Source organism: Aedes aegypti, chromosome 2 (genome assembly GCF_002204515.2).
Source record: "Aedes aegypti strain LVP_AGWG chromosome 2, AaegL5.0 Primary Assembly, whole genome shotgun sequence".
Classification (NCBI taxonomy): domain Eukaryota; kingdom Metazoa; phylum Arthropoda; class Insecta; order Diptera; family Culicidae; genus Aedes; species Aedes aegypti.
Genome location: NC_035108.1, coordinates 305241537 through 305256559, shown reverse-complemented (window position 1 = coordinate 305256559; position 15023 = coordinate 305241537). Strand labels below are relative to the sequence as shown.

The 15023-nt window shown below is 37.6% G+C and overlaps 1 protein-coding gene across 2 annotated transcripts in view; it reads right to left on the bottom strand.

The window, feature by feature from the left end:
- The window catches only part of LOC5573854 (DNA-(apurinic or apyrimidinic site) lyase), a 50591-nt gene that overhangs the window by 20954 nt on the left and 14614 nt on the right, over positions 1-15023 (bottom strand). Inside the window, exons 2-5 of one of the 2 annotated variants that reach the window (XM_001654831.2) lie at positions 13822-14363; positions 9674-9859; positions 9516-9602; positions 8134-8253 (exon numbers count right to left, since the gene is read on the bottom strand). In XM_001654831.2, coding sequence (XP_001654881.1) covers positions 8134-8253; positions 9516-9602; positions 9674-9859; positions 13822-14350 — 922 coding nt within the window. In that variant the 5' untranslated portion in view covers positions 14351-14363. The remainder of the gene's footprint in view (positions 1-8133; positions 8254-9515; positions 9603-9673; positions 9860-13821; positions 14364-15023) is intronic. The other variant, XM_021845591.1, reaches the window with a different exon arrangement.

Genomic DNA, 15023 nt, shown 5'->3' with positions numbered 1-15023 from the left:
TAGTTATCTGCATGCAAGATACGAAAAAAATAGACTTTAGAGACAATTTTGGTTAAAATAGAGACTTCAGACACCTTCTATCAAAAAAAGAGACTTTTTCGGGACTTCTATAAAAATGGTATCTAAAAAGAAACCTGCTATCAGCCCTAGATATGTTAATCCTTGACCGAATAAATTTAGATCATGTTTTGATAAGCTCATGAAATTTCATACTCGAATGGATCCTCACTGAATAACTTATATAGTATTTTGAGAGCGGCGCAGCCGAATTTTTTTTCGAATGAAAGAGTTTTCTGGAAATTAATGATAGCTCTGGGTTATGACGTACATATCCTTTGGCGTGAACATATTATATTATTAATTACTGCCTCAAAATAATTTCCCTGATTGTGATCAAAATTCCCTGAGAATTCCAGGTTTTTTCCAGGTTGAATAAAATTCCCTGATAATTCCAGGTTTTCCAGGTTTTTCCAGGGAGTAGACACCCTGAACTCCATAATAATAAGAACAGTGAGCTAAAAAGGTGAGACAAAATTTAAAGTGTGAGTCATAGACTTTTTGTTGTCCTTATGTGCTTGTGTTTTGTTCAAACAAGCTGTTCCAAATCTGAAGAGAAGTGTTTTTTAGTGTATCACTAACTGGCAGACTTTGGGCTGGTCACTCAGTATGAATGCCTAAGATATTAATCTATAGTTGAGATGCTGGTGGAGATTAATGGCCTCATGAAACGCTGCGAATGCATGACCAATGACCATTCTGAAGTAAATTAGCACGTACGGGAGCTCTTAGTAGTTAATGATATTTGGAGGAATATCGACGAAAATAGAGCTCTAGAATGTAATCGGTATTTTACCTGCCATTCAGATAAATAAAGCAACAGACACGATAATATTTACAAAAAATTACAAATTTTTATGGTATTCAAAAATGTTGCCAAAAACGGATCCATTTTGTTGCCGAAATCGGGGAGTGCCAAAAATGGAGCATGCCAAAAACGGAATCCCACTGTATTACGCAAAAGAATAGGCTATGTTAAAAAAAGAAGGGCAAATTCCTATATAAAAAATAGCGCGTCACATCGCTATAGCAATAACCCTCGAAAGAACACCTTATGTTTAAAAGAAGGGTAAATTTCTAGATAAATATCATGACTAAACCGGATAACAGCAGATGAACTAGGGTGTCAATCAGTGACGCAATATTTTTTAATTTGAAATTGGAAATTGAAAACAAGGTCTTGACTTTGGAAAACAGAAGAATAAAATGCAGCAACATTGCTGCTACAACTATCATTTAAATAACATCTCGCGTTCAAACGAACCCGATCAACCAGTGCACACTGGTCCAGGAAGCTAATTTAGGTGGACAGCAGCTTTTCGTCTCGATTTATTGATTTTAGAGCCATAGTTTCTTCTGAGAATATGTTCAGAACATTCAGTACTACAAAGTGTACGCATCAACTTTTTTTTACCGTGATCGCAAGAGCGACGTATACGCCAACTTTTTATTTTAACGAGTCGTGAGTTGGTATGTTCAGCTAAGTTGTATCAAATATTCAGAGTTCCTCAATATCAGTCATATCAGCGTATGGCTGATTTACTAAAACTATCAATATCAGTTGCGAGCTATCAATATCACTTTGATTTGGCAACCAACAGCAGTGATGCGACATCGCTCTCTAGAGCATAATCAATTCAGAATGAGTGATCACGTGGCAATTCTCCAAGCTAATCATGTTTTTATTTGCTTAATTTAAAATTAAAGCTAACCCAAAAGAGTGGTTCTAAAGATCGTTTTTGCTCCACACCACTCATTCGATTCAAGTTCAAATTCTGAGTGCCCTCTCAAATTTTGAGCTCATTCGGATAAAAATTGAAACTGCACAAGCCCTTCAAAGTTTATATGGGAGTTACTATGGGAAAAGCAAGCAAATCATTCAATTTGTCATATTATTTGCCCATGTGCACTTGATGATTAGAGCTACGTTGATAATGAAAGGTACATTCATCAGCTACAACTTTGCCAAAGACCGTTTTCAAATCGAACGTCTCAGTAATTAGTTATTGATTTATGTTCAATCGCAAATTCTTTTACAGTGCTCATTCATCTTTTGAACAGGCAACATTGCTGCATCTAGCGCGAAAGATAGCACACATAAATCATGGCTATACTATGTTTTACTGCATATATCCAGTGATGCCTGCAGATCTGCCCAATTGTTATAGCCAAAGTTTTACAACTCATATAAAAATCAATAACTAATTACTGAGGCATCCGATTTGAAAACGGTCTTCGGCAAAGTTGTAGCTGATGAATGTATCTCACAGCATCAACGTAGCTGTTATCCCCACGAGCACACGGGCAAACACTATGACCGATTGAATGATTTGCTTGCTTTTTCCATAGTAATTCCCATATAAACTTTGAACGGCCAGTGCAGTCTCAATTTTCATCCGAATGAGCTCAAAATTTGGGAGGGCATTCAGAGTTTGATCTTGAATCGAATGAGTGGTGTGGAGCAAAAACGATTTTTTACATGCAGGGCCGGATTTACAAATGTGGGAACTCTCATTGTTGGTATAGGGTAGAAGCACCAGTTTTGGCCATACGCCAGTTGTAGCCATAGTGGATTATACACCGTTTTACACAGGCAATGAGCATGAAACTTTTTGTGCTCAGTAGATCACATTCATATAATGAAGTTCATTCATTTACTCGTCCGAATTGATTCAAGACATAAGGAAAATAATTCATTTTCTTTGTAATTTTCCATGCACCTAATCTGGCAGCAGAACCCCTAATTTGGCCACGCATATGAGAAATCAATGAGATTGGCCAATTTTGGAACCTATCTCTGGCATAAACTGGTTCTAGTGGCCTATATTAACCAATGAGATTTTCAAAGCGAAACAATGGTTTCAGCTCAGTTCCGGTATATCTCATGCGGGTCTACCCCGTTTGGCATAATGCCGTTTGGCATAATCGCCATTTGGCATAACGGTCGTTTGGCATAATTGTGAAAAACATTGAATTTGATCAAATTCCTTCCATTAAGCAAAGGGGTGTGTATAAACTGCTCACGATCGTACATTCCGTTGTCAGTTAGTGATAGGACATACTTCTTATCATCATTTTTTCAAGGAAACCAATATCCAATAAAGCTCTTTTGGAATTGCACCATACATGACCAGACATGACCGGAATATTATGGCGCATTTTTAACAAAAATATATCCAACGCCTAAGTTATTCCATGTCATTTGAAAAAAAAGGAATATGGAATTTTATGACGCACCTTATGGTATGGCATATTACTGTACCACTGCAGTATCTTTCTTTTTCAAATTATGCCAAACGACTATTATGCCAAATGGCATTATGCCAAACGGGGTAGACCCATCTCATGCATATTGTAAATTTTGCACCCTATCGGACGCGACGATTTGTAATCGTCGCCAGCCAAGCAACCGCTGTGAGTTTGACGTTTCACCAGTCTTGCCAACACAAAGGCAAATCACCTCCATACACGGAGAAAATGAAGTACTCAAAAGTGAGTTCATTCCACTCAATTCCGGGGGTTCGTGCGTTAACCTAATTTTGAGTTGATGGGGTATAAGTTGTTTGCATTTACAGCCATGCGAAAAAATACTTACTGGCTAAGTTGTTTTCACTCAATCGGCAGATCAAATAACTCAACTTCCAGTACTGTGCCACTTACTCAAATTTGAGGTAACGCACTAAGGTTCGGTTCTTGGGTTGTTTTGCTCTTCGCTCTCTGACAACAATAGAAGGAGCGAATGAAATGGGGAGAAAAAAATAACTCAAAAGTGAGTTAAAAAATACTCAAATATGGGTTTTCCGTTTTCTCCGTGTAGAGCTTAGTGACATTTGAACACACGAAGACTAGCATACGCTCATCATATACAGTTTGTTTTTGTTTTCCTCAAAGAAACTTGCACACGCTTTCCAGACTCATCAAAATGCATATGGAAATATTACCCAATTTGAAAAATTTACACCCGGATTCTGGGTGTTTTTCGAGACAGAGTGCATATTGTTTTCCTCTAAGGTTCACAACTACATCTACACTAGGGCACCCATACCATTGGGCGTAAAAACCACTATTGATTGGTTGGCTGGCGACGATTGTTTCAGTCTAAGATAAGATCGGACACCTCAAGACCAACAATTGAAAAGGCCTCAAGTCCAAAATGTAAACAAATCGGTTTTCTGCTGATTTCAGTGTATAAGAGCCTATTCTTACTAAAACATACAATAGTCATTTAAAAATATGCATAAAAGTTGAAAAAATAACATTTTTCTAAAAGGCCCCATCTCATTTTCCGCTAACCAGGATATTCATCGCAAATGCGGCCTTTTCTCAAAAAGGCCTCATTTCTATATCTGACGTAAACCGAGTTGAGGCCTGTTAAACAAACATCAAAATTGCAATGTAGATTGCGAAAAACTTTCCAAATTCACTAAGTAGATGCAGGTTATACTACGGAACGACTTCTCCTTGTATTATGTTGTATTATTTTACACAGTGGTTGTCTAAACGGCGAACATTATCAAATTTTCCGTCGGGTTCCGGTAGACTGATGTATTTTGTATCATACTACCAAATAATACCTGTGTCAGCCTGTCTGTACTTCACTAATTATCAACAAAAACACGATTTGGTTTCAATTGCATGAAAAATAACGTTCAATTGCAATATTATTTCAATTGAACCAATATTTGCATACATTTTCTCGACGACGAACTCGCGTACCACACACATAATATTCATGGATGACCAAGTGTGTATCCAATAATTCAACAGACTTCTTTTCAATCAATCACACATTTATACGACCGCACGAATCTTCTCTTGCTGTAGGGATCTCCATGTACTTTACTTCACCACTTAACACTCTTCTACACTTCAAATTTCTTATTTCATCATCAATTTTGAATGATTTTCAAAAGGCCACATCAGAAGATGATGAAAAAACAAGCCACAACTAGAAGGCCTCAACACATTTTAGAGTAAACAAAGGCGTCAACTCACAGGCCTCATCAGCGTCGGCCGGCGTCTATGGGCACAAATGAAAAGGGCTGCACAGCTTTTGGTGAAATAAAAGCCTCATTTCCTTTGACTCGTTTTTTTAGCAGGATTTTTTTGCTAAAATGATAGTAATGAATATTCATAGCTATAAATCAGTTTATCCATCGACTTTCGGGACGATAAAATAACATACAATGCTTAAATTCATAATTTAAATTTGATTTATTGTTTGACAAAACAAGATTGCATTTTTCTCATTGTTTACCTTTTGGAGATGAGGCCTTTTGAATTGTTAGTCTTGACCTGGCTTCTTTAAGTTGTTCTTCTTTTCATACATGAGCCCAGTTGTGAATTTTGCACCCTTGCGTGTTACGTTAAACAGTGTTGCCATTTGTATGGAAGACGGTACACTATTTCACAAAAAAATATTTCTACTTATTATTTCTTTATTAATTGTGGTGATTATGTGAATTATAGTGTATCTCTTCTTCTTGGTATTACGTCCTCACTGGGACAGAGCCTGCTTCTCAGCTTAGTGTTCAATGAGCACTTACACAGTTATTAACTGAGAGCTTTTATTGCCAAAGTGGCCATTTTCGGATTTGGATTAAGATTCCCTTTAAGTTCTTTTAAAAACACTCAAGGCAAGTTCAAAACGAACTAATTGAAGCCCAATACGACCAATCTAACGCTGCACAATCTGCATCCAGCTGTCAGCTTAAAAAACGATATGTCCTTCTCATTTTTCACGCAAATCTTAATCCACTCGTTATGCACTTTCGGGTCCTTCGTGAACCGATAAAAATGGTGATCCGGATGAGATTTCCTGCTCCGTATACAGTTAAAGGCTTTGCACTTAATTTCGATCTGATTTCGTTTCACTTTTTTGTTACGTTTACATCGGTTGGCTACGAACTTTTATGCACAACCGCAAAAAAAAAAAAAAAATACGACCCAACATAGTAATCCGGCCACACGGGCAAAACCAAAACAAACGCATGCGATGGTAACTTTTCACACACTGAGAAAAATCTACACGTCAAGGTCGTGTGTTTTACTTATAGATTTGCGCAAAGAGAAAAACCACATGATTTGAGTGTGGTAGCCATATGGATTTCGTAATTGACTTCACGGTATAATAACATGTGTATCAACATTAGGTTGTCATGTGAAACAAACATGAATGTCTAAATATTAAATCATGAAAACCAACTGATTTGCTTATTGAATTCGAAATGTAGTGGCTTTAGATAGTTATGTGTGATAGAACATGAATGTCATGAGACTGAAAGAAGAAATTTGGTAGAAGAACTCTTGCTCCCCAAAATATGGATTCGAGGCTCCTCTGCTTGTCGCAAGCTCACTTGAATGTTTTTTTTTTTCAAGCAAGTGAGTCAGCAACAAGCGTGGCGCCGCAAATCCATATTTTGGGAAGCCCAGGATTAGCATATTTCATTTTATTCGAAGCTGAAAGCAAGGAAAATCTGTTAGTGGAATTCGATTCTCTAACACCATACATTATATCCAATGCTGGAAGTAATGCATTTCATTTATAGAAAATTAGAATGAACTCATCATCTTCACTCGGATATCTTCACTAATTGAAAGAAAAACGAATCCGAAAATTTTCCTCTAACACTTTCAGCTTCAGAATTTGCTTCTTTTCTTTGGAACATGATGATGACTGTCGTTCGACACGAGGTCCGACCGCAATTGAGTTCACTATGGGTTGATCATTAACAATTTAGAAATTTGGAACACGGAAATCGACAGCAAGCTCATCGATTTCAAATCGACCAACTTGAACATGATGAGCATGACACAAGATAATCATAAGTTAAACACACTGAATCCGTGTTGGATGATGATCTATGCACCCATAGGTTGACACACACGAATTTGAAATGGAAAACTTCAGGAACTTATGGGGAAAATTATGGAATTCATGTTGTCGGTTGATGAATCGGTCCATGAAGCAAAACTAAAGAATTGAATGTGTAACACACACGAGGTTTGTAAGAAAATCACAACAAATCGATATAGACGTTCATGAATCGATCCATAATTTTAAGCACACGGATCAAACGTGTGGATTTTTCTCAGTGCACGCAGCCACACACTCGCTGACATCAAATTCAACCAATCAGCGACTGGATCACAAACTGGATTCAATTTTATTCCCAGTTGTCCTATCTTTATCTTAGGTTTCAGTCTGTTCGAAAGTTGGCGGCGCGTTTTGTTGTCAATGAAACAGACAATAATATGGATTAAAAGCTTGCGTTTGACATATAGAGGTTCCTCTCAGAGTTGATAAATTACGCTCAAACTTTTCCAGTAGCTTCCGGGGGTTCAAATGAACAAATTTAGAGGTACAGTCGATGTTCTACATCTCGATATCTCTCCCTATGTCGATGATTTGTTCGGTCCCATCATTCTGCATACATTTTCACTCTCCATATCTCGATGTGATTTTCGTCCCCGATTTTCTCTCCGTATGTCGATATGCCCATTATCAAAGGTTACTAGACTAGATTTTACGAATTCAAAACAATTTGCAAAGACGAAATGACGTCTGTTTGTTTTCAATGTTCCTAGTAACGGAGTGATTTTCAATCTAGTATTCATTAACCCTCTCTTTCCCATGGTAGCTCCAGAGCTCCACTAGTTTTCGACGAACTGGAGACAAACCGAATTAGATTATTACTTAGTAATAGTTACTAGAATATTTTTATCTACTCAACAGATTAATCCAAAAGTAAACTGACTGTTTCAATAATAAAACTATTGATAAACAATCAATTTACTATTGAAAAACAATCAAATTTTTTTTTACCGAATTCGAAAAATTAAGACCATTTGCAACATTGTTTGTTCAAGTACTTTTGATAAAAACGCTTTTTTCGTAAAGAAATAGTCGATCAAAGTCGTGGGAAAGAGAGGGTTAAAAACTTGTTCTATGTTTCGATCTCTCCCTATCTCGGTGGTCCCTTCGTTATCGAGATATGGAGAGGCGACTTTAGTAACATATGACCTTAACGGTATGTACGGTATTTTCCTGTCAAAATCAGTCAGCAAAGCACTTACCTCCATCCAAAGGTTCATCTACATCGTTCACTGTTGGTGCTTCCACAGGAGCAGCTGCAACTGCAGCCCGTTTTTTCGATTCTTTTGCCGTTTTCTTCGCTGCTGGAGCCTTTGGGTTTGCTGTATTTATGGGATACAAAATAAACCATCGTAAATGACGCATCCTAAACCAAAACAGGAAATTAGCATGCATGAAACTAAGAACACAAAGCTAGCAGATATGAGGAATCAGGCAGAAAGCTACGGTTTATGAAACCCAGGAATAGAAAGTGGGAATGGGCAGATTAGTGAAATTTTAAACGAGGAAATAGTATCAAATCAACAAATATTTACTAGGAAGCACAGCTGGGGGTACGGATCACTACGACAAAATACAGTCTACAAAAAAAATGGACAGGGCACACGAACATATTAGAAGAGGTCAAAATTTCACTAACCTGCACTTCTTTACGATCCATTTTGAGCAATGTCCAAAAAGCTGAACAGCGTATATTGAGGAACCATAAAATGACTTCTTGGGGAGATACGAACATTTGCCGACAATGTTGTCTCATAGGGATTAGTAATAGTGTGGTATGAATAAAAGCGACACCTTTACAGAATTAAGACTACCTTTATTGAATAAAACTGTTCCAGTTGTGTTAAACCTATCAAAGTTAAAATCTCCAAATGCGCGCGTGGTTTGTTTTCCTAGTGTTTGTTAGTAACTTATGCCCATAAATGATTTAGTTTTCTTTTGCTTTTGATGAGTTGGTTCTCTCTACTGAATGAAAATTTTGGTACAATGCGTCCCCAACTGGTATTCGATCTCCAGATTGGATATTCTTTCGCTGAGGTTCTTGAATCTTGAATCGTGGTAATCATACTGTCGTTTGGCACTTGGAAGCGGTACAAAGTTGCTTAAGAATACTGATTAAATAAAACAAACGATACAAAAACGCGAAGGGTAACCGTGCTGACTGTTGTGACTGAGCTTGCTTTGGACGACAACCTGATGGCAACATGACGACTATTGATATTGCGCAGAAGATGTTAAGTAATACCGTGATTTTTGAGTTTACCGAATTGCTAATTTAAGGAAATTTTCATAAAAATGAAAACTTCAGTCGAATTGGATTTAAAGTTTGATACTAAGTTCAGTAAATGAGGAAATAACTCTTTCAAACCGATCAGTGGCGCATCATTCCGTCTAACTTTTTTTTAACAAAGAACTAATTAAGTCATATCAAGCTACCATCCAGTTCAGTTTGGATCGTAGGAACAAAATAGTCTGTCCCAAACGTGTACGATTATTTAGGAGTTATACGCGGCCTGGCGCTTAGACAGAGTAAGAGGGCTCGTTTTTGGTGTGGGAAAAAGTGATTCGTCTAGAATTCAATTACCCTCTTGCTCGGTGGCAGCAGCTTTTTTACCGCGTCCTCCTCGTTTGGCTGGTGCCTTAGGGGATTTAGTTGGCGATGCTGATGGTTCTACAAATTAGCAAATGATACAGGTGAAAACTACTGATTAGAAACAGGCGGTTATATGAGGATCTACTTACTTTCTTCAGCGGCTTTTTTGCGACCACGTCCTCCTGCTTTGGCCGGCGCTGGATCTCCGTTCGCTTCTTCACTCACGGCTTCCTCTACGACTGGGGCTTTTTTGGGGCTGGCCTTTTTCGGCGATGGCTCTTTGGCTGCCTGTTTCGACTTCTTGGCTGGCGATGCTGCTGGCTCGTCTTCTGGTTCTGTAAAGAGATATAATATGGATAAGTAGTGCGCATCGTACCCTCGTGCTGTGCGTACACAAATTTTTTCTACTCTCGGAAGTTTTTGAAAATTTCTAGAGCAGATCTCGGTCGGTGATGCGATCCATGGATTAGGAGGGAAAATACGAAACTTAAAACTAGTGTTGCATTTTTGTATCGCAGTAAAAATATATTGAGAGAAATTATAAAAAAAAGTCGACTTTCATAATATCGAACTATTCAGAGGTTCTTTTTAGTAATGACGAAGACAAAAAGATTGCGTATTTTAAAAGTGTATGTAACAGAAATAAGGGTATTGTCGACACATGTAATGACGAACCATTCAAAGTATGTTTGAAAATTAAAATAAAATTTAAAAAAAAAGTTACGTTGCAACAAAAATATGTCTTACGTCGACATTCATAATGTCGAACTATTCAAAGGTTATTTTGATCAATGACAAAAACATAATGGTATATTAAGTTTGAATGAAACGCAAAAAGTCGACACTTGTAGTGACGAACCATTCATAGCTTGTTTGAAAATAAAATAAAAGCTACTTATAGCAACGATAAAAATGAATTATCATAAGCATGAAACGATCTCACCAGTACTTCGTCCTCGGCTGAACACGAAGCTTTTCGCACTTGATCAACACGAACCGAACACGATTGGTCTTGACTCCGTTGCGCGTCCCACCGGAACATGAAACCGAATCAAAAGACCACGCACTATTGTCGTTTTTTTTTTGCCCGCACTCGAATGACGCAAACCGAACACGCTTTGTTTTAATTCCGTCGCGCGTTTCATCGGAACACGCAACCAAATCAAAAGACCACGCCCTCTGCTCTGGCCTCTGTAATGCACCGGGGAAACGAATGAAGCCACCGAAAACACACTCCGAGCGCGCGAAAATGAATCGGACTGCTTGGGTCTTCGCAAAGCACTCGACTTAACGTCGAAGGAACAATAGAACAAAAAGCCGAAAATTTAAAATAAAAATCCTTCGTCCGACCTTTTGCCCCTGCTTTTTTTTTTCTTTCGGACCTTGTCCTTTCGACTTTTTGTCATATACTAACATGTTAATATATCTATTTTTATAGTTTTCTTATTCAAACTGTTCTTATTTCCAACTTTTCAAGTATAAACAGTTTTCCTAGTTTGGGTTTTGTCGTTTTCTTCATAATTTGATTTAGATACGGTCAACTCATTTTAAATCGATATTGAAGAGATTATGGAGATGCAGAACACCAAATTAGTGCAACTGCGGATAAAGAAGCTAACGGAGAAGCCTTGAGAACCATATTTTACTATAGTTCTATAACTCGATCGGAATATATATAGAGTTATCGAGAGTTAACTTTATTGACACTTTTAATTATGAACCGCTTCACACGAATCCTGCAACTCCAAGCGAATTCACCAATCAAAATGACCGCACTTCCACCAAACCCATACACCAATATCCACCACATCGATATCAGATCGTTAAATTGCAGTAAACTGTCCGCAAATACGTTCCTTTCCTCGCGATTCTCATTCTTGAACTCTGTTTTATACTAAAGTAGATTTTGAAATATTACCAAAAAACAAAGTGTCCGGGCATAGAGGACTTCCAGGGGGAGGTAGAAGATTGCATTTCATTTCATAGAATGCATAGAAGCGTATTCCCAATGGTGAACTGCTGTTTTGAAAGATTGATTCCCATTTTTTCAAAGATCGTATTCATAGTATGTAAGAAATTATTGTAGGGGAATTGTGGGTAAAATGAACAGGTTTGTGTTTTATGGTGTCTGTGTGCCGAGAATCATGCCACAACCCGTTCAATTTGAATGGTGTTCATTTTACACCCAAGTATATGTTCATATTACCCTCGTTACATGTTCATTTTACCCACATGTTTAGAACATTGACTCTGTGGAAAGACATTTTCAGAATTATAATAATGTTAATAAAATTCTATATCCATCACAATATTTCAATTTGTTACATTGCATAAACATCCTTCTTCAATTCTTCGCAATTGAAAAAGAATCTGACAGCTTCATAAGCAAGAAAACATGAAAATTGCTTAGGGTGTTCGTTGGTGAAATTCCTGAAAGAGTCCATTGATAATTTTTCGAAGAGCTTCCAGAAAACTGGAAGAATTCTCGCGTAATCTGGGATAACGCTCTAAAAGCCATTGGTAACCACGTGTGTAGCTTGTTGTTTCTGAGCAAATGAACAAATAGGCAATCAAACCAACACCACCGGCAGGTAGATGGTGATCCTTTCTTCACCATAACGTTGTTAAATAACGTGTAAATCCATCCAAATACTCAGAAACACCGAGCTACACACATGGTTACGAATGGCTTTTAAGGCGAGATCATAAGTTATGCGAGAATTTCTAAAAGAAGATTTCGTTAAAAAAAAATCCTGTTCAAAAACCTTGTAATATTTTTTGAGCAATTACTGGAAAATTCCAGGAAAAAATATACCGTCAAACGGGGTGACTTGCAACGGCGGGGTGACTTGCAACACATTGTAATTTACAACTAAATTTCACTATAAAACAAATTTTCAATAGAAAATTCGTTTTAAATCGGTGCTTCAATACGTGTGACTCACAATTCAAGTAGGGGCCACGATTAAAACTGTTATTATAAATATGTTCATACAATAAACATAATTCTTTTAAATGTCTAGAAAAATGATACTTGATGGAGGTTCGAAATCGTGACCTGAAAACATGAGATAGATTTAATGTACAAAAGTAATACTCTATATGTTGTTTCTATAACTAATAAGTGATAATATGACGAACTTTATTTTACGAAATTGTAGCAACAACTTTTTAATAAAAATAATTTTTATACACATGTACCTATGCGGGGTGACTTGCAACACTTTATTTCTAAGCAATTTAGAGTTTTATAAACGTTAAAAAAAATTGTGTTAGGTCTACTTTATAATCAAAAGAGTAATAATTCATCAATCAACTACAAATACTGGTTAAAAATATTGTTCAGTTAAGATATTGGACCTTGATGATTTAACGCCTCTTTTTCTCATACAAAAATAGCTCAATTATTTTCTTATAAAAATGTATTCTAAATGTTCTTGTACTGGTTCGAATGCTTTGAATACATGAATAAAAATACTTAACAAGTGTGACTAATAAAAAATATCAACATTTTGTTGGAAAAAACTAAATTAGCAGTGAGTGTTGCAAGTCACCCCGCACAAGGACATTTAAAAAATTTCACCTTTTTGATGATTTTTGATATGACAAAATAATTCGATACAATTTTCTATCATCTCATTCTGTAAGCGAGCCGGCCATTCAAAGTTCTACAAGTAATTTAGATTTTTAGATTACGTTTAGATCATGGTTTTGGTTGATTAAAGTTGAAAAGTGTTGCAAGTCACCCCGTTTGACGGTATCAACAATTTCTTGATATATTTCAGATTCTTCAAGGAATCCGTTGTAAAATCCGTACAGTATTTATTGAAGAAATCTCTGCAAACTAAGGCAATTATTTGGCTTGGATTGATACAGAACCAAACAACATTATAAAAGCTGGAATTAATGTTTGTCTCTTGATTTGTGCCTAAACAAATATTTGCATATTTGGCAAAGCGTGTACTGATAGCTTACGGTGAAACAGTTTGAAATAAACTTCTAAGATTGCACTACAACTTTAAAAGCACAAATCTCGCAAAGAAAGCATCCCACAACAGTGCACTTTTTATTTTGGCTTTGTGCACTAGCAGAAAGCTTAAAATAAGAAGATCAGGAACGTTTGCCAACTATTTCTCCAGTTTTGTGCCTTTGAAAACGTGAGTAGGGTGAGAAGTCGGCCATTGTGCCGGCCATCTTTGGATTCCGAGATGTTTCACCTTAATAAATTCTGGAGAAATCTCTGACGAAATTTCGAGTTATCTATTTATAGCACTAAGCGAACGATTTTCATACATACCTTTGGTTTCCGCTTTCGCTTTGCCGCGCCCTCGCTTAGCCGGGGCCTCTGGTTCTGGTTCCGCTACTTCCTCCTTGGCCGCTTTGGCAGCCTTCCCCTTTCCCTTGGTTGCGGTCGCTTTGGCGGGAGAACTACCATTCGTTGCTGCAGCAGGTTCCGTTTCGGCCTTTTTGCCTCTTCCTTTCTTCGCTGGCGGTTCTTCAACAGCAGGCGCTTCCTCTTTGGCCGCAGCCGGTTTACGGCCTTTACGTCCCTTGGCAGGCTCTTCCGGAAGCTCTGGGGCAGGTTCAGGTACTGATTCAACGGCAGCTGCAGGCTTACCCTTCCGGCCTCCTTTCTTTTTCTCCTCTGGGACCTGTTCCACTTCGGGCTCGGCTACTGCTTTTGTTTTACCGCCAGCTTTCGCTCCCTTTGCTGCGGGCTTTTTCTTTGCATCTCCATTTTTGACCACCGCTTCCTGTTCGACGATTTCCGCTTCCGGTTCTGCCACATTCTTCGCTGTGCGCCCTCGTTTAGCCTTCGTCGCCATTGGAATTTTTATTCTATAACAAAACAAAATAAATACCTAATTATCAGTAAATAACAACGACTACATTTTTTACGGAATTAGGTACTTTAATCTATTTTTTAAGAATTCTTAAAATGTGTGCTTAATGTATAAATAATTCCTGCATGCAATGTTGGGGAGAAAACTTTGAGATAATTTCATTAGGAACCCCTGACGGAAAACTTGGATAGTTAAGTTCGGGCAATCATTATAAACTGAAGTTCACTGAAAATGGATTTTTCTCGTAATCCATGTAAGATACCCTACTTCCGAAGCATAGCGCATCCGGATGCGAATCGAATGCACCACTTCCAAAGTTGGGTTTCTCGCATATATTCTGAGAAAAATCCAACTTTGATGAGAACTTTCTTTTTACCGCGCCGACAATATTAAAGTAATGCCGGTAGAAGTTACTAAAGGTAATGGCATTGGAGTGCTGATGTTTCTAGATGAATTCTTGGGAGATTTGGCGGAGAAACCACTAGAAGTATTACTGGAGAGTTTCCTAGAAGTGTTTCGGGTACCCCCGTTGGTTTGACCACATTTAATCTGAACACTTTTTGATCTGTAGGGTGCCGGTACCAAAGGTTGTAATGTACCAGTAGATTGGACTATGGAATAAAACGTACATTTTTCGATAAAAACGACATGTACA